Source organism: Seriola aureovittata, chromosome 3 (assembly GCF_021018895.1).
Source record: "Seriola aureovittata isolate HTS-2021-v1 ecotype China chromosome 3, ASM2101889v1, whole genome shotgun sequence".
In the NCBI taxonomy this organism is placed as follows: Eukaryota; Metazoa; Chordata; class Actinopteri; order Carangiformes; family Carangidae; genus Seriola; species Seriola aureovittata.
The window spans coordinates 29,462,341-29,486,440 of NC_079366.1; the positions used below are offsets into that span (position 1 = coordinate 29,462,341).

The 24,100-nt window shown below is 41.0% G+C and overlaps 3 protein-coding genes across 3 annotated transcripts; 2 read left to right on the forward strand and 1 right to left on the reverse strand.

The window, feature by feature from the left end:
* Positions 1 to 862: 862 nt before the first annotated feature.
* Positions 863 to 8,760, reverse strand: LOC130165573 (sialoadhesin-like). The gene is made up of 11 exons (XM_056370947.1): positions 8,636 to 8,760; positions 6,492 to 6,848; positions 6,148 to 6,378; positions 5,639 to 5,983; positions 5,123 to 5,332; positions 3,851 to 4,105; positions 2,359 to 2,619; positions 2,068 to 2,149; positions 1,919 to 1,979; positions 1,412 to 1,638; positions 863 to 1,302 (listed from the first exon to the last, which is right to left on the reverse strand). Exons 1-11 carry the CDS (start codon positions 8,682 to 8,684, stop codon positions 1,227 to 1,229), a joined length of 2,154 nt encoding a protein of 717 aa, XP_056226922.1. The 5' UTR covers positions 8,685 to 8,760; the 3' UTR covers positions 863 to 1,226.
* A 7,104-nt stretch (positions 8,761 to 15,864) lies between these two features.
* Positions 15,865 to 21,589, forward strand: LOC130164851 (B-cell receptor CD22-like). The gene is made up of 10 exons (XM_056369842.1): positions 15,865 to 15,918; positions 16,083 to 16,424; positions 16,735 to 16,944; positions 17,950 to 18,204; positions 19,421 to 19,681; positions 19,975 to 20,235; positions 20,446 to 20,527; positions 20,616 to 20,676; positions 20,957 to 21,192; positions 21,302 to 21,589. The coding sequence occupies exons 4-10, from the start codon at positions 17,973 to 17,975 to the stop codon at positions 21,375 to 21,377; spliced, it is 1,209 nt and encodes a 402-aa protein (XP_056225817.1). The 5' UTR covers positions 15,865 to 15,918; positions 16,083 to 16,424; positions 16,735 to 16,944; positions 17,950 to 17,972; the 3' UTR covers positions 21,378 to 21,589.
* A 1,109-nt stretch (positions 21,590 to 22,698) lies between these two features.
* On the forward strand, positions 22,699 to 23,895 carry LOC130166783 (trichohyalin-like). Its single transcript, XM_056372535.1, has one exon. It carries the CDS (start codon positions 22,846 to 22,848, stop codon positions 23,815 to 23,817), a length of 972 nt encoding a protein of 323 aa, XP_056228510.1. The 5' UTR covers positions 22,699 to 22,845; the 3' UTR covers positions 23,818 to 23,895.
* Positions 23,896 to 24,100: the final 205 nt, after the last annotated feature.

Genomic DNA, 24,100 nt, shown 5'->3' on the forward strand with positions numbered 1-24,100 from the left:
AAATACGAACCAATGAATGCAGAATTACTTCATTTGCAAATAGAAATGTTATGATCGGTTTGTCGGCTGTGTCTGTGTCATGATGATGACGAGTGACGTCAGAGGTCAGGTCAGGTGACCGTGGGAGTTTAGCGGCAAAGTCGATTCGTGCTGAAAGAACTTCTTCAAACATCATGAAAATCAAAAGTTGGAACAACAAAGAGAAAAAAGAAAAGCATTCTGAGAAACTGAAGTTCTGACAAACAAACCATCTATCTCGACGTTTCAAACCTCGGCTACTCGGCACACTAGCATTAGCATAGCGCCTGGAGAGCACGATGCTAACGTTACAGAGGAAGAGGAGAGTAACGCGACAGTCACTGACGTTAGTTCAGCTGAGCATCAGAGCGACAGCCATGAGACACACACCTGTTCATCTGCACCACCCTCATCTCCACCTGAGCAGGGTGAGCAGGTTACCAGTTTAGCAGCACCACAACTTAATACTTTCTACCTGTTTTCAAACATTGCAAGAATTAAACATGAACTGAGAACAAGGAGGAAGTAACAACCTTTGAACTAATCATTGAACTGTGTTGGTGGAGGTGGAGCAGTATGTGCATTCTTATGCCGTTCAGCTACACATTGTAGGCTAATACATTAATACTGTTGCTGCTGGCCCAGGAAAGTATTGTTACCATCATGTATTGTGTCATATCTTGTAATATATATTATTATTGTCCTCCAGGTTGTGATCATAGGCTGTAACCTGTCAGTGTAAATCCTGTATATGTTTCCAATAGACGGTAGCCTCTGCTGAACCTATAATTCAAAACCTTGCATAGTGAGTATGAGGAGAGTTGGGGGGGGGGGGGGGGGGGGGTACACAACACAAATGTTGACTGTACTTTAATCATATTTTATCCTTACAATAATCATACATTATCCAGTGTAACACGCTGTTATATTTATGTGACAATATGACAAGCAGAGTTTTCTTCCTAAGCTTTAACTGAAGTAAAGTTTCAGACATATTTTTGCAGCAAACATACATGGTTTGATAAAAGCAGGAGTCAGTGAGAAAATATGACATTTCTTTGTAATTTGGTTCAAACAAACTTTTAAAAAACAATGAGCAAACAAACAAGTCTTTACAAACCCTACATAAACCACTGTTGTTTATATGTTTGTATTTTTCTGATTCTCTTGATGCTGTAAAATCCAAGTATAAATAACAAAGCTCAGATTCATGGTGTGTTTTTGTTTTTGTTGACTGTGCTGTACAGTGCACATGAATCATTTCCATCTTCTTGACGTCTTGTTCTGTGAAGGGAAGAATAAACCATTCACTCTGACAGTTTTTAACCTCATGTGTATTTTCTTGTTAAATAAGTGTAGTGATGAAAATGTTGATGTGAGAGGAGCTGCTCACCCTGGTGCACTGCTGGCATTGTTAAATCTGACAGCAGAGTATTCAACCCCATCCTCCTCCTCCTCTTCCTCTGTTTCTCTCTGGGGATGAACTCTGACTTTGGAGTAGACAACATCTCCCTGGTTCTGTGAGAAGCAGATGCTGGCGTAGTGAAGGTCATCCTGCTGTCCTGCTGCTTGTCTCTGTGCTGCAGATGACGGGGTGTCATACACTGGACCCACGTTCAGCTGACGGGACAAACAGAACTCAATTATAACAAGACTTTTATTGTGCTGTTGCACAAAATGACCGTACAGTAAAATACTTGCTGGATGGGATCAGGGGAGTTTGTTCTTCAGTTCTTATTCTTTACTTCAACAGGTACTGAGAGTTTCTGGAAACAGTTCTCACACTTAACATAAAGCTTTCTGTTGTAATTCCTACTGGCCACCAGCAGAGGTCGATAATATTCACAGATTGATTAATATTGATCTTTTGCACTGGAAAACTTGAACTCTTCTTTCTCACCTGTTCTCTGTTGTCAGGTCTCTCTCCACACTTACACTGCTGTGTGAAGGAGTTCTCTCTTCTAGACAGGAGGAAAAGCAATCGAGTGAATTAACTAATACATTAAGAAGCATTAGTGAACATAATCATGGTGACACAGAATTACTCACCTGATCCACAGGAAGACAGCGAGGAGGATGAGAGCCAGGAGAACAGCAGTGATTGATCCAGCAGCTGCTGATTTCCATGCACCTGGATAATCAGAAGGAAATACTGACGACTGAGGAGGGAATTACAGGATGTTTGAGTACACATGAGCTTAATACACAGCTCCACAATCTCCAAGAGGTGTTGAGGTCAGGGTTAGTTGTGTGTGTCTGCCACCGTCTGTAATAGTACAAAATAATGCAAAATAAAAGCTGCAGTAAACAGGTGTGTGTAGATGAATGTGTGTAACTCACCTGCTACAACAGTCAGATTTAAGGTGGAGTTACGACGTCCTCTTGTGTTCTGGGCTTCACAGTAATAATTCCCACTGTGTTCAGGTCTGAGGTCAGTGATGGTGAAGATCTGTCCTGAAGCTTTTGGTGAGTCTTCATTCTCCTTGTACCAGGTGTAATTAGCTGCTGGGTTAGCATCACTGCTACAGGTCAGAGTCACTGAACTGCCCTCCACTATCTCACCAGAGGGACTCACTGACAGAGTGGAGGTCTGAGGACCATCTGGAAGAGATGTATTTACATAGATCTTTGTGAATCCACGTCAGTTGCAGCATCTGAAACTTTAGAGGAGGTCCTGTGATGAATACTGTGACAGCGAACAACTGAAGCACTGCCGACGTCGTTTTCCAACCACAGAAGTTTAGAGGGACTCATGTGAAACCATTAATTAAAAGTTTAAACGGTTGCTGTAATACTGTGGCAGAAATCACCCCATGTTCATGCTGTGTTATTTTATAAAATGCTTTGTAAAAGGAAAAACAATTAAATTTTAAATTAAAAAAAAAAAGAACTAGGGCTTGGAAAGACAATATCACTATTAATAATCCAATATTAGTGTCTATGATAAAGTGGCCAATGTATCACAAAAAATAATAAAGCTGGAGTTCAAGGCAGTAAAAAAAAAAAAAAAAGATAAATAAAAGTTTAAACGGAAATAAAACTCGTATTTCTTTGCTTAATAACACTATTGCTATTATCATCATTTCACTGTTTTTGGAGGGAAAACAGAGCATTATTAGACTGATATGATCTTTTACTGGATTCATCCCATATTAAGATGGCAGATAAAAACAAGCGGCAAAATCAGGTGCGAATTCACACTATATCTGGTGTTGTATTGAGTTGTGATGTTTATGTTTTGACTTGAACCAGAAATCACGACCACGCCCCCTCAGAAGACCGGAAGTGTGTCCCGTTTTATACCATTGGCGCTGCCTGTAATGTGTTATCTTCTGTATACAGTATCTTTGTTCTAAATCCCCCCCCAAAAAAAGTCCAAACTTTCTACTAAAGCTGAATTAAAAGGGAAACCAGACTGAAAAAGCAAGAAAAACACACAGCAACCGGAAATACACGACGAAGAAATCCAGCAACTGCGAAGCCACTCACCAGCTAACGTTAGCAACATGGCTAGCAAACAAGCAGGCGCAGAGCTAATGCCCCATGAAGGGACCGCTGATGTGGAGCGGCTTCTGCGGGAGCTGAGGAGCTTTTTCACCAGGAAAACAAGGAGCCACTCGAGGACATTAAGGGACAAACGGTGAAGACAAACACCAGACTGGACGAGGCCGAGCAGAGGATCGTGAAAGCCGAAGAGAGAATCCGAAACGCAGGAGACATCCGAGCAGAAACACTGAAGCTACGAGTCAAACTAGAAGAAAAGCAGGTTCAATCTGCAAAACATTTATTTTGTAAAGTCATTTGTTGCTTTAAATAAACACTTTTTACTCACATTTCACATTAAGTGAGACATGTTCAGATGTCGTCTTCCCCAGCTCATTCTCAGCTGTGCAGTAATACTCTCCAGAGTTGGAGGACTGGACGGAGGTGAAAACAAGCTGCGGTTCTCCACTGAGCAGTAACTGGTTCTCTTTGTACCAGGTGTATTTAGCTGCTGGGTTAGCATCGATGCTACAGGTGAGACTCACTGAACTGTCCTTCATTACGTCACCAGAGGGATTCATCAACACTGACACCTTCGGAGCATCTGCAGGATATAAACACACATTAACATGAGACTGTTATGATTGAATATATTCTGACCATCTTTCACACCTGTGTGTTAAAATCACTGGGCTGAACCTAGTGATTTATTTCTGGAGAAAGACACGCCCTCTTTATTGTTATTACTTTCCCCAATTATTATTATTATCATTACTTTTCTACCTTTATATCATCATATAATCAACTACACACTTTATATCTTCATAAATCTTCTGTCTCTGGAATCACTGTGTTATTTTCCACCCAGGTCACACACACGTGACAGAGTCTGATTTGAGAAGTGGAAGTGGAGCCCCATGAGGTCCAATGATCCGCTGTGGTTACCTAAATTAAATCATGCACAATAACCACCAACACATCAAAACACAGTGTGTGCATCCCTGAAGAGTTGAAGCCACACTGAGGGGAAAAATCAGGAAACTTGAGATTAAAGCCATAAAACAAAAACATAATTTTACAAGAATAAAGTCTTAATATTATGAAAATAAAAATTTTATTTTACAAGAAGCTCTAATTTTAGGTTGTGTGTTGTTTTAGAGGGGAAATATCAGAAGCTTTAAAATGAGGAACGTGGAGCATCATGTGAAGTTCAGCTTTAGGTTTCACAGCATCATCATCATCTTCAGGATATTGAAGAGATTGTGAAGAAACTCAGTCTATTTTATTGTCAGACAAACAGCAGCTGCCACTGACTTTCATAATATTTCTCACTATAATGTTTTGTCAAGGTCAATAATAATTTTAATTTTTAATTCCCATAAAATTACGACTTTATTCTCAAAGTTCCAGATCTTTTTCTTCCTCAATGTTCTCCATCGTAGAACACATGTCCTTTGTCATGAAGCTGATGTTTTGAGTGTATTTACATGAATATTTACTTTATCTTTGCTGCCGTTGCTATTGCACTGATCAGCAGGTTGAAGGTAGCAGGAACATCTTATGTGAAAATCAATATGAAATCATTTCAGTGTGTCGTCGTGACATAGTGGAGTGAACTCACACACTGCAGGGGAGCGGTAACCCTCATAAGCACAGGAATAACTGTCCTCAGGATCTACGTGTCCTCTAAAAGATGGAGATGTCTCTCCCTGAATTTCTTTTTCACTCTTGTACCAGACAAAGGAAGAACGAGCAGAGAGAAGACAGCTGCTGGAACAAATCAGTGTTGGACCGGTAGAAGTCCAGATCACCTGCACCTGCACATCTGGATCTGTGGACAAGAAGCAGATATGTCACATAAAATGAACTGTCACACAGAGTTAGAGGAACAACTTCTCCCCCCTCTGGCCAGTGGATGTAAGTGCAACCCATCATGCAAAATCAGCCACTTCCCCATGTACACTTCACTCTCTTACAATGTGCTCATGCTCCACATTTACTTCTTATTTAATACAGTCCCTGATGTTAGACTTCACTTTTATCTTACCATGCAAATAACAAAATGAACATCATTAAGAAAGAATAATCTCATGATGAATACATTTCAGCGACATAATGAGTTTGTGTTGATCTGTACCTGTGACAGTCAGAGTTGTACCACGTAAGCTGCTCCCCCATTCAAACCTTTGTGTTTTGAATTTGAAGCGATACTCAGCTGAATCTCTCTCTGTCAGGTCAGTGATTCTCAGAGTGGAGCGTCCTCTCTCTGCTTCAAGGACCTGAACACGACCTGAGTACTGGGAGTCTTTACGAAGGTCCACATGTCGTGTGTAATACCCCTGCTGATCATTACTGAACCAGAATTTAGATTTGATAGATTCATAATTGTTGTAAGTGCAAGAAATGTCGACTGAAGAGCCTTTAAAGGCACAGATGCTTCTGTCAGTGTAAGTCACTCTGTTGCATGAAGAACCATGGACACCTGGAAAATGAAATATTTTTGATCATCACTATTCAGTTTCATTCACAGTTGGTTGAATTGCTGTGGACACAGTGACCCGTGTAGAAGAAACATGAAATCATGGTGTATAAGATAAAAATTCAAACGAGTGCTAATGTTACTGGATGACTGTGGATTAAACTCACACACTGAAGGAGAGGGGAAATCCTCGTGTCCTTTTACAGCACAGGCATAACTGTTTTCACCATAAAAGTAGGTTTTAAAAGAACGTGCATCTTTCCCCATATTCTTTCCACTCTCGTACCAGATGTAGGACGGATGATCAGGTAGAGGACAACTGCTGTGACACGTGAGACGTGACCATGTACAGGCATAAGTTTTGCATCTTTCTGATTCGCTCATCTTCACCTGTAAACCTGGATTTATAAAGAAACACACATAATTTTAGACAGAACTGTCAACAGATAAATGATAACAGATTTACAAAGATTCAGGGTTTAACTAATGTAGTTTCCAACAGATATGTTACCTGTGACTGACAAAGTGACTCCAGGTTCACCTGTATATTTCCCTCCTGGTTGGTTTGTAATGAACCTGAACTTGTAATCAGCTGAGTCGCTCTCTCTCAGGTCTGTGATTCTCAGAGTGCAGTCGTTCTCACCACAGTGATACTGAACACGACCTGAATACTCTGAGTCTGCTCTCAGATCCACAGGTTCATTATCACTGAATCTAGTGAACCAGAAGGTTTTCACAAATGTAGTATCAGCATCATTTATGGTGGATGGGGATCTGTAGCTGCAGTGTATTTCCACTGTTGATCCTTTAGAGGCACAGATGTGAGTATGAGGGTAAAACACTCCCCGGTCCCTCTGACCCTGTACCACTGAAACACAGAGCACAGCAGAGACCTACAGATCTATAACAACATCAGACAACAGGCTCGAATATATGAGGGGGGGGGTGTTTCTGAAAACGGACGAAGTAGCATCTGACAATCCGCCTTATATGGGCCAGTTTCGGGCCGTGGAACCGAGCGTATACTGGGCCAGAAGACAACAATATGTGTTTTTAAGATAACTTCTTAGGCATTTTTGCTTCTGTTGAACAGTTAACAGTAAAGAGACAGAAAGGAAACACGAGTGGGTGGGGGGTGGGCACACGCAACAAAGTTAGCATCAAAGGTCAGACTCGAACAACGGATGCTGCGGTTCACGCTCTGTAACCATGCAGTCACCTCAGCTCCCCAGCTCCCTGTGTTCACTATTTATAACATCAGATATTTGCTTTCAGTCCCATTGTGGGGAAATGTGCAATATTACAGCAAAGTGACGGTACAAAGAAAGAAAAACTGCAAAATGACAATATCAAAATGACAATTAGATATTTAAACATGGTGAATTGTCAGTCTTGGGTGTGTGCGGTCCACTGAGTGCAGTGTTTGTTCTGACAGCAGCAGGAAGTAACGACCTGCGGTATCGCTCCTGCACACACTCCTGCAGCAGCCTGTCGCTGAGGGAGCTGCTCAGTGCTGTCAGCGTCCTGCACGGGGCGGGAGATGTTCTCCAGCAGGGATGACAGCTTAGTCGTCATCCTCCCGTCGCCCACTACCTCCACTGGGTCCAGGGGGCATCCCAGAATATTTCAAATGCTTATCCATGCATTTTAGCTGTTTTTTTTTTTTTGTAAGATCATTTTTTGGCATTTTTGCTTCTGTTGGACAGTTAACAATAAAGAGACAGAAAGGAAACATGGGTGGGGGGGTGTGAACGCGCATCAAAGGTCAGACTCGAACAACGGATGCTGCGGTTCACGCTCTGTAACCATGCAGTCACCTCGGCTCTCAAAGCATGCAAAATGCAAAATGACAATATCATATCAAATATAAAATATCCATTATGTTATTTTGTCTACTTCAAACTTCTACACTTTCCTATTAGTGGTTTCAACTTGTCTTCTCACACTAACAGATGCTCTTAATGCATGTTAACGAGTGGAGACTAATTCGAGTCGTCGGTCGAGTCGCTTCGCAGAAGGAAATCTGAGATATTTCTAGCAGCTGGACAATCACCAGCTTCAGTGCACTTATAAAAAAGAGAGTAAGGAACCAGAATATAAATTATTAGAAGAGTGGGGCGCTACGTGTCTGACTAGTTTCCTGTCTGTGGTCAAGTGAGGAGCGTGAAACTAAAGAGAAAGGTCAGGACATCACATCACATGTTAACTGGGTTTGTAAAGTTTAGTGCACATGTATGATGATAATGAAATGTTGAAAGTGAGAAACAACATGAGTGGCTGCAATGGTTCAATGGATCTTTGCTGTTGTTGTTATTTATGACCAACATTTGACCTTTTGTTTTCACCGCTAACATCTTATTTTTTCTTGTTTCATCTGTTGTTCTTTCCTGCTGGTGGAGATTTACATTCAGCCCAATCAACTGCACAGAAAGGAAACTCTTGGTTTTCTTCCACTGATAAAATTAAAGTTAAAGACAAATAACATTTTCTACTCGAGTATAATCTATTTTATGTCAATTTTGTTGCAGGAACTGCAGGTTCGTCTCAAATCTACTGATGATCTCAGTGATTCCTCAATAAATTTAGCTTCAACCTGAAATAAAGTAAGTGTGCTGAATACCCAGAGATGTAAATGTAAATGTAATTGTACAGTACCTGAGAGAACAAAGACAACAAATCCACTGGCCACTGCTGTTAGACTCATCTCTGCTCCGAGCGACTCTGCGTCTGTGAAAACGTGTCAGACTGTGCATAAGAAATACTGAACAGTTATTTGAATCAATAACGTGAGGAGGAGGTGGAGGTGGAAGTGGAGGCAGGGGGGGCGGTGATATGAGAGAGAGAGAGAGAGAGAGCGAAGAAGGAGAAAGGACAGGAGAAAACCTGTCAGAGTCCATCCCCAGAGTGAAGCAGAAGAGGAAACAGGAAGAGGAGGGAAGATGATGATGGGAGTGGGAAAGGAGTGAAAAGCAGATGTTAAGAGGAGAGAGGATAACAAACATGATGAGGAACCAGGAGGAGAGGACAGAAGAGGAAGCAGAAGTCTGGATTTGAGGAGAGGAAAAGAGAGAAGAAAGTGAGGAGTGAAAGAGAAAGTGAGGAAACGTAACGAAAGTGAAGAAAGGAGGAGGGAAGGAGATCAGAGGTGAGCGGATAAGAAATGCTTTTAATACTTTTGTTCAGACTCAGCTAAACAAAATCTAAATTGTAGACGTATGTAAATCTTTCAGGGTTCACCAGCTAATTTGATGAACATTAAAGGACCCTGTGAATATTATCGACCTCTGCTGGTGGCCAGTAGGAATTACAACAGATAGCTTTTTGTTAAGCGTGACAACTGTTTCCAGAAACTCTCAGTACCTGTTGAAGTAAAGAATAAGAACTGAAGAACAAACTCCCCTGATCCCATCCAGCAAGTATTTTACTGTACGGTCATTTTGTGCAACAACAGCACAATAAAAGTCTTGTTATAATTGAGTTCTGTTTGCCCCGTCAGCTGAACGTGGGTCCAGTGTGTGACACCCCGTCATCTGCAGCACAGAGACAAGCAGCAGGACAGCAGGATGACCTTCACTACGCCAGCATCTGCTTCTCACATGTAACCCCCATAAATTTAAGACTCTAAACTCTACTCTTTAACTCCACTTGTTTATAGTTTATAGTGGCATGAGAAAGTTACAGTTAAATCTTCATTTATTTTCTGTATACACATTGATTCATATGTAATCCTCATTTACCTACATTTAACACATATTCAGTCAAATTTACTTTATTCATTTTTTTGCTAGTTATTGTTGTAGTTTGGCTAAAAGTCCGGAGGGTGGCGGTAAGCGCGTGCAGAATGAGCTGTTGTCAGTAGCGACGCTCAAGAGAAAGAAGGGGGGGAAACGAACGGAGTCCAGGATGTAGGAGCGAGCATTGAGAGAAAAAGAGAGGAAAAGTTGTTTATACTTGTTGAAACCAGTGTTAAAGTTGTCCAGAAGAGACTTGCCGTGTTCCAGGATATTATTGATTACCAGAGGATGAAGGAAGATCGCTATTAGACGTGTTTTTGATGACAATTCTCCGGTGAGTGTGTTATCTTTCAGTGCTAGCTTAAAAATCCATGTTAGCTCATGTCACTTTATGACGGTGGAGGAAAAAAAACAATCGGAGAAATGTGTTCGAAAATAACCGTAAGATCTTGATATTAATCTGCATACTAAACAGAGAATTTGACGTTAACTGAAGTTGACTTGTACGGTGTGCAGGTTGGTTCTTAATGATCGATTTTCTGAGAAGAGGAGTCCAGCTTATCAACGGCTGTCGCGTGAGGCTTATCAACGGCTGTCGCGTGAGGGACTGTCAGAGCCAAGACGCTGGACGACCCAGATCTCCATCGGGATTACAGATAAGATTAAGCAAAATACAGAAAAGGAAAAAGGGGGCCCCTTGACTTGTCTTGATTGAACTGAATCCAAGGAGGACATAAAGAATGAAAATAGTTGACTGAAGGGTGGACAATTTCATTTCATTTATTTAATTATTTAATTTTTGGTTTAATAGTTGAAGAGCTCTGAACAAAGAGGGATACATTTAAATTGGTCTGTTGTTTTATTTTAAACAAGACGTCAAGAAGATGGAAATGATTCATGTGCACTGTACAGCACAGTCAACAACAACAAAAACACACCATGAATCTGAGCTTTGTTATTTATACTTGGATTTTACAGCATCAAGAGAATCAGAAAAATACAAACATATAAACAACAGTGGTTTATGTAGGGTTTGTAAAGACTTGTTTGTTTGCTCATTGTTTTAAAAGGTTGTTTGAACCAAATTACAAAGAAAATTCATATTTACTCACTGACTCCTGCTTTTATCAAACCATGTATGTTTGCTGCAAAAAAATATGTCTGAAACTTTACTTCAGTTAAAGCATAGGAAGAAGACTCTGCTTGTCATATTGTCACATAAATATAACAGCGTGTTACACTGGATAATGTATGATTATTGTAATGATAAAATATGATTAAAGTACAATCAACATTTGTGTTGTGTTAGTTGATGGAGTATCATCACTTTTCATGGCATGATATTCACTTTAAAGACACAATCAGTCTTGGGTCTGATACGTCCAGGCCTGGACTAAGAACACAGAGGCCCTGTAGGAGTAATAAGTTGTGGTGCTGCTAAACTGGTAACCTGCTCACCCTGCTCAGGTGGAGATGAGGGTGGTGCAGATGAACAGGTGTGTGTCTCATGGCTGTCGCTCTGATGCTCAGCTGAACTAACGTCAGTGACTGTCGCGTTACTCTCCTCTTCCTCTGCAACGTTAGCATCGTGCTCTCCAGGCGCTATGCTAATGCTAGTGTGCCGAGTAGCCGAGGTTTGAAACGTCGAGATAGATGGTTTGTTTTTTCAGATCTTCAGTTTCTCAGAATGCTTTTCTTATTTTCTCTTTGTTGCTCCAACGTTTGATTTTCATGTTTAAAGAAGCTCTTTCATCAGTAGCCGGCTTTACCGCTAAACTCCCGCGGTCACCGCTTGACCCCTGACCTCTGACCTCACTCGTCGTCATCATGACACAGACACAGCCAGCAAACCGATCATAACATTTTTATTTACAAATGAAGTAATTCTGCATTCATTGGTTCGTATTTCAACACACACATACTTAATTAATTTATGAGATTTGGTCATAAAAAAGAAAAGTAAATAAACCGACGCCACAGTTGGTGGGAGTTTGGAGGCCCCCTGGAGGCCGGAGGCCATTATTAACCGAAGATCACGCTCGGAGCTCAGAGCACAGAAGTTAGCGGTTGGATATTAAAATCATTTATTTGTATAATAAACCTCTAGCGATTTGTAATCAGATGTCAAACATGGTCTGAAAAATCTACTGAGAAGTCTTTAAAAATATGGAATTGTAAAATGGATAAATGTGACGGATCTGCCCTTAGTGTTAGCTACACTGAAGTTAGCCGTTAGCCTACTAGCTAGAAGCAGCTAATGAGTGAAAAACATCAACTGGGAAACCTCGGCTTGTTGCATATCAACACTTGTTAATGAGTGAAAAACAAATCAGATGTGGTCCACGACGTGGTTCGTATCAATTTGAGGATCTTTGACATGAAAAGGTTTGACCAATTGTCAGTTGTAAGTTTCAATAGTTGAACTGTCAAAAACCTCAAGTTTTTCTGTCAAGATTCTGACCGAAGATTTCTTTTCACCTCCAAAACATTTTCTTTCCCCTGTTTTCACAGATGTTCTTAAGTCAGTTGCCTCTCAGGACTGTAATTTGTAAGATGACGAAACGATTGTAGCTCAGACTTGTACTAACTTCATGAATATTAAGAATGTAAAGAGGAAGGAATCCATCTTCTTTTAACAGCTTGACTTCCATCTTCTGTTTGCTGCACTACGCACGGAGGAACATTAGTTTTTCTTATGTAATACATGTTTTTGATAAGACTGATATTTCTTTCATTCATTGTTCACCAGCTGATGTGTTTTATTGTCTCTGGAGTCACAGAGAGATGAGAGGAGCAGCTATGAGTTTAACAGCAGCAGAATAACCAACCAGGGATGAGAAAGTGTCATCAGCCTTTATTGAGGTGAGGACAGGGTGGAAATGGAGGCAGAGAAAGCAGTGGAGGTGGCAGAGTCACGCCTAAGGCAAAAAGCGCTGGTGGGCAGCACAGCAACTGGCAGAGCGGGCTTTGAATACTTCCCAAAGATGCAGGTTTTCAAGGCCCAGGTGAAGGAGAGACGCCATCTTATCCAGGAAGAGGTCAGAGCAGGCGTGGAGGACGAGCGGGTGAGCAGGACGGTGGGGCTCAGGCAGCAGGGAGCGTGGACGAGGTGGGAGAGTGTACTGCAGCGCAGGATTACCTGGTCTAACATGGTGCAGGAAGACTTCCATCACGTCCGGTTCCTTGTGCAAGCTGTCTATGATGCCCTACCCAGCCCAGCAAACCTACACGTCTGGGGCAAGAGTGAGACGCCCTCCTGTCCTCTCTGCTCTGGAAGAGGATCCCTAGAGCACCTCCTCAGTAGCTGCCCAAAGGCCCTTGGGGAAGGTCGCTACTGCTGGCGCCACGACCAGGTGCTCAGGCCGATCAGCAAGTACCATCATGCCCTAAAGAAGATCTCCTTTGTGAAAGCTGGAGAGAAACCCCGTCCACAGCCAACAACCAGGACGGGCCTCCTCTCTACGGCCCCTGACTGGCAGCTGCATGTTGACCTGGGCAGACAAGTTTCCGCAGCACATCGTGGTGACATCACTCCGGCCAGACATGAGCATCACTTCTGAGGCGACAAAACAACTGATCATGCTGGAAGTCACAGTGTCCTGGGAAGAGCGTTTGGAAGAAGCAAATGAGAAGAAACGTGCAAAGTACCAGGAGCTGGTGGAGAAGTGCCGGGACAGAGGCTGGAAGACGCACTGTGAGCCCATAGAGGCTGTAGAGGGTTTGCAGGACGCTCACTCTGCAAAGTCCTCAACCAACTGGGCGTTACAGGAGAGGCAAAGAGGAGGGCCATTCGATCTGTGAGAGAAGCCGCAGAGAAAGCCACCAGCTGGCTTTGGATTAAGAGGGCTGATCCGTGGACGGTTGCTGCTGGGACACAAGTCGGGGCTTGATCAACCCCGGCTGGGTCACCTGGGCGAAGGTGTCTGATGCTGAAAGACCCGAAACACCCGATGACCCCAGGAACATCACTGGAGACGCGTCCCAGCGCATCCAGAAGATGTGTCTTACACACAATGATTATATATTTACAAACTTTGACTGTTTAACATCAAATACAATATTAAAATTCATTGACTTTTTTCTTTCACCTGTTTTCACAGATGAAAAAAGAATTAATTAATTTTAGAAAGATTATCTTTGAAAACCTTTTTTTTTCATCTGTTCTTAAGTTCTCATTTGCCTCTCAGGACTTCCGCAGTAGTTTGTAAGACGACTAAATGACTGTAGCTCAGACTTGTACTGACTTCATGAATATTCATAATGTTAAGAGGAAGGAATCGTCTTCTTTTAACAGCTTGACTTCTGTCCTCTGCACAGAGGAACATCACCTTCCTCTTTTGTAAGATGAGACTCGGTTCTTTGATAAGATTGATATTTCTTTCATTCATTGTTCACCAGCTGATTGTTTGATTGTCTCTGGAGTCACACAGAGAGATGAGAGGAGCAGCTATGAGTTTAACAGCAGCATCAAGTGGATTTGTCGTCCTCCTCCTCACTGTACCAGGTACTGTACATCTACATTTACTCTGTAGGACGTTCAGTAAACTTACTGAGAACAAGCTGAAACAGGATGAATAAATAAATGTGCAGTTAATGTTGTTTTTCTAATGTGATTTTTCTCTATCATCACTTGTTTAGCTGTTTTTTTATTGTGCTGTTAAACCAAAGTCCTTAGATCTGTTCAGGGTTTTCACACATGCAGCATCTCTCAGTATCTTTTACCTAAACATGTTAGTGGTGAGTGTTATTGCACAGTAAGAGTTGTGCTGTTTGAATTAACTGTATAAATGGAGCTGTAAGTGGTTCATCTGAAGGATTCAGTAACTGAAGAGTTAATCTACAAATGTCTGTACATTCTGTTTAAGAGAACAAGATCACATCTACCAAGGCTCAAAATAACCAAACGTTGTCAGTTAATTTTGTTACTTGTTGATGTCAGTGTGATGTTTCCACTCCCTGTATGGTCAACAGTGACCTGCTCTTCCTGATCTACTATCACATACAGTAGCAACCACGTGGATATACATACATACTAAACACCAACCTGACCACAGCGTGAACAGAGAGGAAACTAAACAAGCAAGTTTCACACGCTCTAATAATAATCATTTCTTCCTCTCACACTGTTCATTACAGCTGCATTAAGATTCACAGGTCCAATGGTTTTCTGTTTGGACTTCTCCATGTCTGTGTTCACTGTGGCTTAATACAGCAACTACATCAAGAAGCCAGAAACATTATTAACATCGTGAGTTTAAAAGTGAATAAAAAGGAAGAGACCATAGGAGAAAAACATGACTTTACCTCAGTAACATATATATAACAATATATAACAACATGACAGACATCTTTGTCTTAAACTCACAGTGAGAAGTGTTGGAGCCAAGTAGTTTTACAAATGTATTTTAGTCATGTAGCAGGTTTCCATGTTGAAGAACCTCCATAAAGTTTCTCTCTGTTGTTGTGAATCTGATTGTGGTTTCTGCTGTGCTCTGTGTTACAGTGATACAGGGTCAGAGGGACTGGGGAGTGACTTACCCTCACACTCACATCTGTGCCTCTAAAGGATCAACAGTGGAAATACACTGCAGCTACAGATCCCCATCCAGGTTAAATGATGCTGATATGGCAGTTGAAGAAACATTCTGGTTCACTAGATTCAGTGATAATGAACCTGTGGATCTGAGAGCAGACTCAGAGTATTCAGGTCGTGTTCAGTATCACTGTGGTGAGAACGACTGCACTCTGAGAATCACAGACCTGAGAGAGAGCGACTCAGCTGAGTACAAGTTCAGGTTCATTACAAACCAACCAGGAGGGAAATATACAGGTGAACCTGGAGTCACTTTGTCTGTCACAGGTAACATATCTGTTGGAAACTACATTAGTTAAACCCTGAATCTTTGTAAATCTATTATCATTTATCTGTTGACAGTTCTGTCTAAAATTATGTCTGTTTCTTTATAAATCCAGGTTTACAGGTGAAGATGAGCGAATCAGAAAGATGCAAAACTTATGTTTGTACATTGTCACGTCTCACGTGTCACAGCAGTTGTCCTCTACCTGATCATCAGTCCTACATCTGGTACAAGAGTGGAAAGAATATGTGGAAAGATGCACGTTCTTTTACAGACTACTTTTATGGTGAAAACAGTTATGCCTGTGCTGTAAAAGGACACGAGGATTTCCCCTCTCCTTCAGTGTGTGAGTTTAATCCACAGTCTTCCAGTAACATTAGCACTCGTTTGACTTTTTATCTTATACACCATGATTTCATGTTTCTTCTACACGGGTCACTGTGTCCACAGCAATACAACCAACTGTGAATGAAACTGAATAGTGATGATCAAAAATATTTCATTTTCCAGGTGTCCATGGTTCTTCATGCAACAGAGTGACTTACACTGACAGAAGCATCTGTGCCTTTAAAGGCTCTTCAGTCGACATTTCTTGCACTTACAACAATTATGAATCTATCAAATCTAAATTCTGGTTCAGTAATGATCAGCAGGGGTATTACACACGACTTGTGGACCTTCCTGAAGACTCCCAGTACTCAGGTCGTGTTCAGGTCCTTGAAGCACAGAGACGCTCCACTCTGAGAATCACTGACCTGACAGAGAGAGATTCAGCTGAGTATCGCTTCAAATTCAAAACACAATGGTTTGAATGGGAGAGCAGCTTACGTGGTACAACTCTGACTGTCACAGGTACAGATCAACACAAACTCATTATGTCGCTGAAATGTATTCATCATGAGATTATTCTTTCTTAATGATGTTCATTTTGTTATTTGCATGGTAAGATAAAAGTGAAGTCTAACATCAGGGACTGTATTAAATAAGAAGTAAATGTGGAGCATGAGCACATTGTAAGAGAGTGAAGTGTACATGGGGAAGTGGCTGATTTTGCATGATGGGTTGCACTTACATCCACTGGCCAGAGGGGGGAGAAGTTGTTCCTCCAACTCTGTGTTATTGACAGTTCATTTTATGTGACATATCTGCTTCTCGTCCACAGATCCAGATGTGCAGGTGCAGGTGATCTGGACTTCTACCGGTCCAACACTGATTTGTTCCAGCAGCTGTCTTCTCTCTGCTCGTTCTGCCTTTGTCTGGTACAAGAGTGAAAAAGAAATTCAGGGAGAGACGTCTCCATCTTTTAGAGGACACGTAGATCCTGAGGACAGTTATTCCTGTGCTTATGAGGGTTACCGCTCCCCTGCAGTGTGTGAGTTCACTCCACTATGTCACAACGACACACTGAAATGATTTCATATTGATTTTCACATAAGATGTTCCTGCTACCTTCAACCTGCTGATCAGTGCAATAGCAACGGCAGCAAAGATAAAGTAAATATTCATGTAAATACACTCAAAACATCAGCTTCATGACAAAGGACATGTGTTCTACGATGGAGAACATTGAGGAAGAAAAAGATCTGGAACTTTGAGAATAAAGTCGTAATTTTATGGGAATTAAAAATGTAAAATTTTGAGAGAGAAAAACATTATTGTGAGAAATATTATGAAAGTCAGTGGCAGCTGCTGTTTGTCTGACAATAAAATAAACTGAGTTTCTTCACAATCTCTTCGATATCCTGAAGATGATGATGCTGTGAAACCTAAAGCTGAACTTCACATGATGCTCCACGTTCCTCATTTTAAAGCTTCTGATATTTCCCCTCTAAAACAACACACAACCTAAAATTAGAGCTTAAATTAAATTTTTATTTTCATAATATTAAGACTTTATTCTTGTAAAATTATGTTTTTGTTTTATGACTTTAATCTCAAGTTTCCTGATTTTTTCCCCTCAGTGTGGCTTCAACTCTTCAGGGATGCACACACTGTGTTTTGATGTGTTGGTGGTTATTGTGCATGATTTAATTTAGGTAACCACAGCGGATCATTGGACCTCATGGGGCTCCACTTCCACTTCTCAAATCAGACTCTGTCACGTGTGTGTGACCTGGGTGGAAAATAACACAGTGATTCCAGAGACAGAAGATTTATGAAGATATAAAGTGTGTAGTTGATTATATGATGATATAAAGGTAGAAAAGTAATGATAATAATAATAATTGGGGAAAGTAATAACAATAAAGAGGGCGTGTCTTTCTCCAGAAATAAATCACTAGGTTCAGCCCAGTGATTTTAACACACAGGTGTGAAAGATGGTCAGAATATATTCAATCATAACAGTCTCATGTTAATGTGTGTTTATATCCTGCAGATGCTCCGAAGGTGTCAGTGTTGATGAATCCCTCTGGTGACGTAATGAAGGACAGTTCAGTGAGTCTCACCTGTAGCATCGATGCTAACCCAGCAGCTAAATACACCTGGTACAAAGAGAACCAGTTACTGCTCAGTGGAGAACCGCAGCTTGTTTTCACCTCCGTCCAGTCCTCCGACTCTGGAGAGTATTACTGCACAGCTGAGAATGAGCTGGGGAAGACGACATCTGAACATGTCTCACTTAATGTGAAATGTGAGTAAAAAGTGTTTATTTAAAGCAACAAATGACTTTACAAAATAAATGTTTTGCAGATTGAACCTGCTTTTCTTCTAGTTTGACTCGTAGCTTCAGTGTTTCTGCTCGGATGTCTCCTGCGTTTCGGATTCTCTCCTCGGCTTTCACGATCCTCTGCTCGGCCTCGTCCAGTCTGGTGTTTGTCTTCACCGTTTCTCCCTTAATGTCCTCGAGTGGCTCCTTGTTTTCCTGGTGAAAAAGCTCCTCAGCTCCCGCAGAAGCCGCTCCACATCAGCGGTCCCTTCATGGGGCATTAGCTCTGCGCCTGCTTGTTTGCTAGCCATGTTGCTAACGTTAGCTGGTGAGTGGCTTCGCAGTTGCTGGATTTCTTCGTCGTGTATTTCTGGTTGCTGAGTGTTTTTCTTGCTTTTTCAGTCTGGTTTCCCTTTTAATTCAGCTTTAGTAGAAAGTTTGTACTTTTTGGGGGGGATTTAGAACAAAGATACTCTATACAGAAGATAACGCATTACAGGCAGCGCCAATGGTATAAAACGGGACACACTTCCGGTCTTCTGAGGGGGCGTGGTCGTGATTTCTGGTTCAAGTCAAAACATAAACATCACAACTCAATACAACACCAGATATAGTGTGAATTCGCACCTGATTTTGCCGCTTGTTTTTATCTGCCATCTTAATATGGGATGAATCCAGTAAAAGATCATATCAGTCTAATAATGCTCTGTTTTCCCTCCAAAAACAGTGAAATGATGATATTGGCAATAGTGTTATTAAGCAAAGAAATACGAGTTTTATTTCCGTTTAAACTTTTATTTATCTTTTTTTTTTTTTACTGCCTTGAACTCCAGCTTTATTATTCTTTGTGATACATTGGCCACTTTATCATAGACACTAATATTGGATTATTAATAGTGATATTGTCTTTCCAAGCCCTAGTTTTTTTAATTTTATTTTATTGTTTTTCCTTTTACAAAGCATTTTATAAAATAACACAGCATGAACATGGGGTGATTTCTGCCACAGTATTACAGCAACCATTTAAACTTTTAATTAATGGTTTTACATGAGTCCCTCTAAACTTCTGTGGTTGGAAAACGACGTCGGCAGTGCTTCAGTTGTTCGCTGTCACAGAATTCATCACAGGACCTCCTCTAAAGTTTCAGATGCTGCAACTTACGTGGATTCACAAAGATCTATGTAAATACATCTCTTCCAGATGGTCCTCAGACCTCCACTCTGTCAGTGAGTCCCTCTGGTGAGATAGTGGAGGGCAGTTCAGTGACTCTGACCTGTAGCAGTGATGCTAACCCAGCAGCTAATTACACCTGGTACAAGGAGAACCTAAAACTGCTTCAAGGACCAGAAGGAGTTTATCATTTCTCCTCCATCAGCTCTGAGGACAGAGGGAACTACTACTGCAAGTCTGAGAATAAACATGGACAGATCAACTCTACGTCTCTATTCTTAGATGTCCAGTGTGAGTAGAAAACATGAGCAAATAACTTTGGACACTCTGTATTTAAAAGTAAAAGCAGTGGATGTTGAAATATGAGTTTCATCTTATAACATGTTAAAAAGAAGCAACAGTCCAGCTGATGATTTAAAATTCAGCTTTAGAAATTTTGAAGTTACTTCCTTTTCACATAATAGTGATGAAGTTTATTTATATAGCGATTACAAAAACAAGAGAATACATAGTGATTTACTTTGATTAAATCAGGTCTGCACACAGAATCCATTAGTTGTATTTCTGTCCATAATTTTCACCAGATGCTCCAAAGCTTCTCTCTGTGTCAGTGAGTCCCTCTGGTGAGATAGTGGAGGGCAGTTCAGTGACTCTGACCTGTAGCAGTGATGCTAACCCAGCAGCTAATTACACCTGGTACAAGGAGAATGAAGACTCACCAAAAGCTTCAGGACAGATCTTCACCATCACTGACCTCAGACCTGAACACAGTGGGAATTATTACTGTGAAACCCAGAACACAAGAGGACGTCGTAACTCCACCTTAAATCTGACTGTTGTAGCAGGTGAGTTACACACATTCATCTACACACACCTGTTTACTACAGCTTTTTATTTTGCATTATTTTGTACTATTACAGACGGTGGCAGACACACACAACTAACCCTGACCTCAGCACCTTTTGGAGATTGTGGATCTGTGTATTAAGCTCATGTTTCCTCAAACATCCTGTAATTCCCTCCTCAGTCGTCAGTATTTCATTCTGATTATCCAGGTGCATGGAAATCAGCAGCTGCTGGATCAATCACTGCTGTTCTCCTGGCTCTCATCCTCCTCGCTGTCTTCCTGTGGATCAGGTGAGTAATTCTGTGTCACCATGATTATGTTCACTAATGCTTCTAAATGTATTAGTTAATTCACTCGATTGCTTTTCCTCCTGTCTAGAAGAGAGAACTCCTTCACACAGCAGTGTAAGTGTGGAGAGAGACCTGACAACAGAGCACAGGTGAGAAAGAAGAGTTCAAGTTTTCCAGCGCAAAAGATCAATATTAATCAATCTGTGAATATTATCGACCTCTGCTGGTGGCCAGTAGGAATTACAACAGAAAGCTTTTTGTTAAGTGTGAGAACTGTTTCCAGAAACTCTCAGTACTTGTTGAAGTAAAGAATAAGAACTGAAGAACAAACTCCCCTGATCCCATCCAGCAAGTATTTTACTGTACGGTCATTTTGTGCAACAGCACAATAAAAGTCTTGTTATAATTGAGTTCTGTTTGTCCCGTCAGCTGAACGTGGGTCCAGTGTGTGACACCCCGTCATCTGCAGCACAGAGACAAGCAGCAGGACAGCAGGATGACCTTCACTACGCCAGCATCTGCTTCTCACAGAACCAGGGAGATGTTGTCTACTCCAACGTCAGAGTTCATCCCCAGAGAGAAACAGAGGAAGAGGAGGAGGAGGAGGAGGAGGATGGGGTTGAATACTCTGCTGTCAGATTTAACAATGCCAGCAGTGCACCAGGGTGAGCAGCTCCTCTCACATCAACATTTTCATCACTACTCTTATTTAACAAGAAAATACACATGAGGTTAAAAACTTTCAGAGTGAATAGTTTATTCTTCCCTTCACAGAACAAGACGTCAAGAAGATGGAAATTATTCATGTGCACTGTACAGCACAGTCAACAACAACAAAAACACACCATGAATCTGAGCTTCGTTATTTATACTTGGATTTTACAGCATCAAGAGAATCAGAAAAATACAAACATATAAACAACAGTGGTTTATGTAGGGTTTGTAAAGACTTGTTTGTTTGCTCATTGTCTTTTAAAAGGTTGTTTGAACCAAATTAGTATCACATTTTCTTACTTCTGCTTTTATCAAACCATTAAGAATAAAACATTAAGATACAGTCAACATTTGTGTTTTGTGAGTGCTTTCATTGGGTGCAAGTTATTATACATTATTATTATTATATCATTATTTATACATAAGTTATAATCTAAATATTAAATATCAGTGTAAATGTTAAATCCATATAAATGTGTGAAATTTAAATTTAACATTTAGATCTAAATTAAATATTTAGATTTAAGATTTATTTTTTCACACATACACATTGTTAATTCAATATAACATGAATTTCTGTCTCAAATGAGAAGATAATCAACTAACTGTGGAAAGTGAGTTAAATATTCAAAACATCGGCTAAAAAATGTAACTGAACTTTTACAGTCATCACTGCATAGCGTTAGCCGTTACTCCTATAGTTAGCTGTTACTAGTGTCTTCACTCACTAGCTAGTGCTAACTACTAGCTAGCTAGCTACTAGCTAGCTAGCTACTAGCTAGTGCTAACTACTAGCTAGTGAGTAGAGAACATCAAATGGGGATCCTCGTCTTGTTACATATCACTTTAGGGTCCTCGACAGGAAAAGGTTTGACAATCAGTTGTCTCGGTATCAATAGTCAACTTACTTACTTTTTATATATGACTTCTGAACAAGTAATTATTTGCAAGTAACTCAATTGAGTGACATTTTTTGTTGTAATGTTGTATCACATGTACATTGTCAATTTCACTTTGCCGACATTTACTCAATATGTCACTTCAAACCAGAGATAATAGGACACTGGACTTTTTCATGCTAATGTGAATAACTTAATGAATGTCTGCCCTTTCATTGTCTCGACAACCGCTCACACGATCAACTTCAAGCTTGGTGGATGTGTTGCTAAGGACCTGATGAAGCTCAGTGTCGACTGAAGTTTTTCAGATGAGCAGTTGTCGAGAAAATCCAGAATGCAGCGCCAGGGTGACTGATGGCATCTGTGATGATGTCACAACTGTGACATCACAACTTCAAAGAACACCTAACACAGGGTGACTGATGATATCTGTGATGATGTCACAACAGTGACATCAAAACTTCAAAGGATTTTTTAGTAAATTACTAAAAATTGACACCATTCTCAGGCTGTGACATCACAGTAACCTCCCAGTCTGGTTCTCAGAATCACCTCTGAGTCAAGGAATCACACACATATGAGTTTCAGACAAACGAGGCGACACACTGAGTGACTTCACCACATATGAACATACAAAAGCCAAACTGAGATCAACACTCTGAAAGACAAGTGTAATTACTTGAAGAACTCTTGGTCTTAGATAAGATGGCAGCTAAGTGCGACATGCAGGAAAAAATTAACGAACTCTCCCAGCTGCTCCAGAAGGAAAAAGACTTGCGTGTCAGGGAGAAGCAGGGGGCCGCCAAGAGGGAGAAGGGCCTTCGTGCAGAGATGAAGAGTGAGAAAGAAAGTCTTACCAACAAGAATTTCATTAAAACCCTGGCTGTGGAGAGGGAGAGGGACTCTTTACTGAAAGAGGTACAGAGTCTAAAAATGGATCTCAGTGATATCACTGAAGAGCACGAGGCTGAAAGGGCTGCAGAAAACATCAGTAGAGAGCAAAGGGATGAACTGCAACAAGAAGTCGAACAGCTTAAACTGCAGCTTCATGAACAAAAAGACTTGCTTGTCAGGGAGCAGCAGAGGGCCACCGAAAGAGAGAAGGCCCTTCTAGCAGAGATGGAGAGTGAGAAAGAAACTCTTACCATCAAGAATTTTATTACAATCAATGCCCTAGAGAAGGAAAGGGACACTTTGCTGAAAGAGGTACAGAGTCTTAAAAAAGATCTCGGTGATATCACTGAAGAGAACAAGGCTGAGAGGGCAGCAAAAAAGGTCAGTAGAGAGCAAATGGATGAACTGCAACAAGAAGTTGATCAACTTAAATTGCAGCTTCTGGGTGCTGAGAGGCAGCTCAGGGACTCTGAGCGGGAAAAAGAGCAGAACCAGAGGGAGCAGGACGAGCAGCAAGCTTCAGTTGTGCCTGAACTTGACACCTTGGAAGGGGAGAACGAGGCCTTAGTTGCTCAGACAGAAGAACTCAAAATGAGCTGCATAACTGCAGACGATGAGAAAGGGGCTCGCCCAACGCCGACTTTCCCAACCACCTCAGAGGAGGAAAACATTACTGTTGAAGACCTCCAGCCTGAATCTTCCGGGGAGAAGAAGACCAAAAAACGTAAAGGGTGGAAGAAATGTGTGCATTATGCCAAACCATGGAATTGGGTTAAAAAGTAGAAGTACTTTGGTAATACGTCCACATTTTGAGAATATGTCTGTTAAGATTCTCAGTCATCCAAGTCTCTGAGTGCTCCGGTTTCCTCCCACAAATTTATCAATTCAATAAAAAATAAAAAATTTCAAATAAAATAAAAATTTTGTTGTACTGTTGTACTCATTAGCAATGGCTTTAAAATGCTTTGAAATACTTTTTTAAAAATGTTAAATCACAAGTAGCAACACTATTTTTTTTTTTATCCGTTCACCAGTCTTTAAAATTGACAAACCAAAATCTAATTGC

Bases quoted from the DNA above. Each gene is read 5' to 3' on its own strand.
- LOC130165573 (XM_056370947.1), bottom strand. From the start codon at position 8,684: ATGAGTCTAACAGCAGTGGCCAGTGGATTTGTTGTCTTTGTTCTCTCA. The intron at 5,333-5,638 runs GTACAGATCAAC...TCTTGTCCACAG, and splicing joins TACAACTCTGACTGTCACAG to ATCCAGATGTGCAGGTGCAG. The intron at 1,639-1,918 runs GTGAGAAAGAAG...TTGTCCCGTCAG, and splicing joins GACCTGACAACAGAGAACAG to CTGAACGTGGGTCCAGTGTA.
- LOC130164851 (XM_056369842.1), top strand. From the start codon at position 17,973: ATGAATCCCTCTGGTGACGTAATGAAGGACAGTTCAGTGAGTCTCACC. The intron at 20,236-20,445 runs GTGAGTTACACA...CTGATTATCCAG, and splicing joins AAATCTGACTGTTGTAGCAG to GTGCATGGAAATCAGCAGCT. The intron at 20,677-20,956 runs GTGAGAAAGAAG...TTGTCCCGTCAG, and splicing joins GACCTGACAACAGAGCACAG to CTGAACGTGGGTCCAGTGTG.
- LOC130166783 (XM_056372535.1), top strand. From the start codon at position 22,846: ATGGCAGCTAAGTGCGACATGCAGGAAAAAATTAACGAACTCTCCCAG.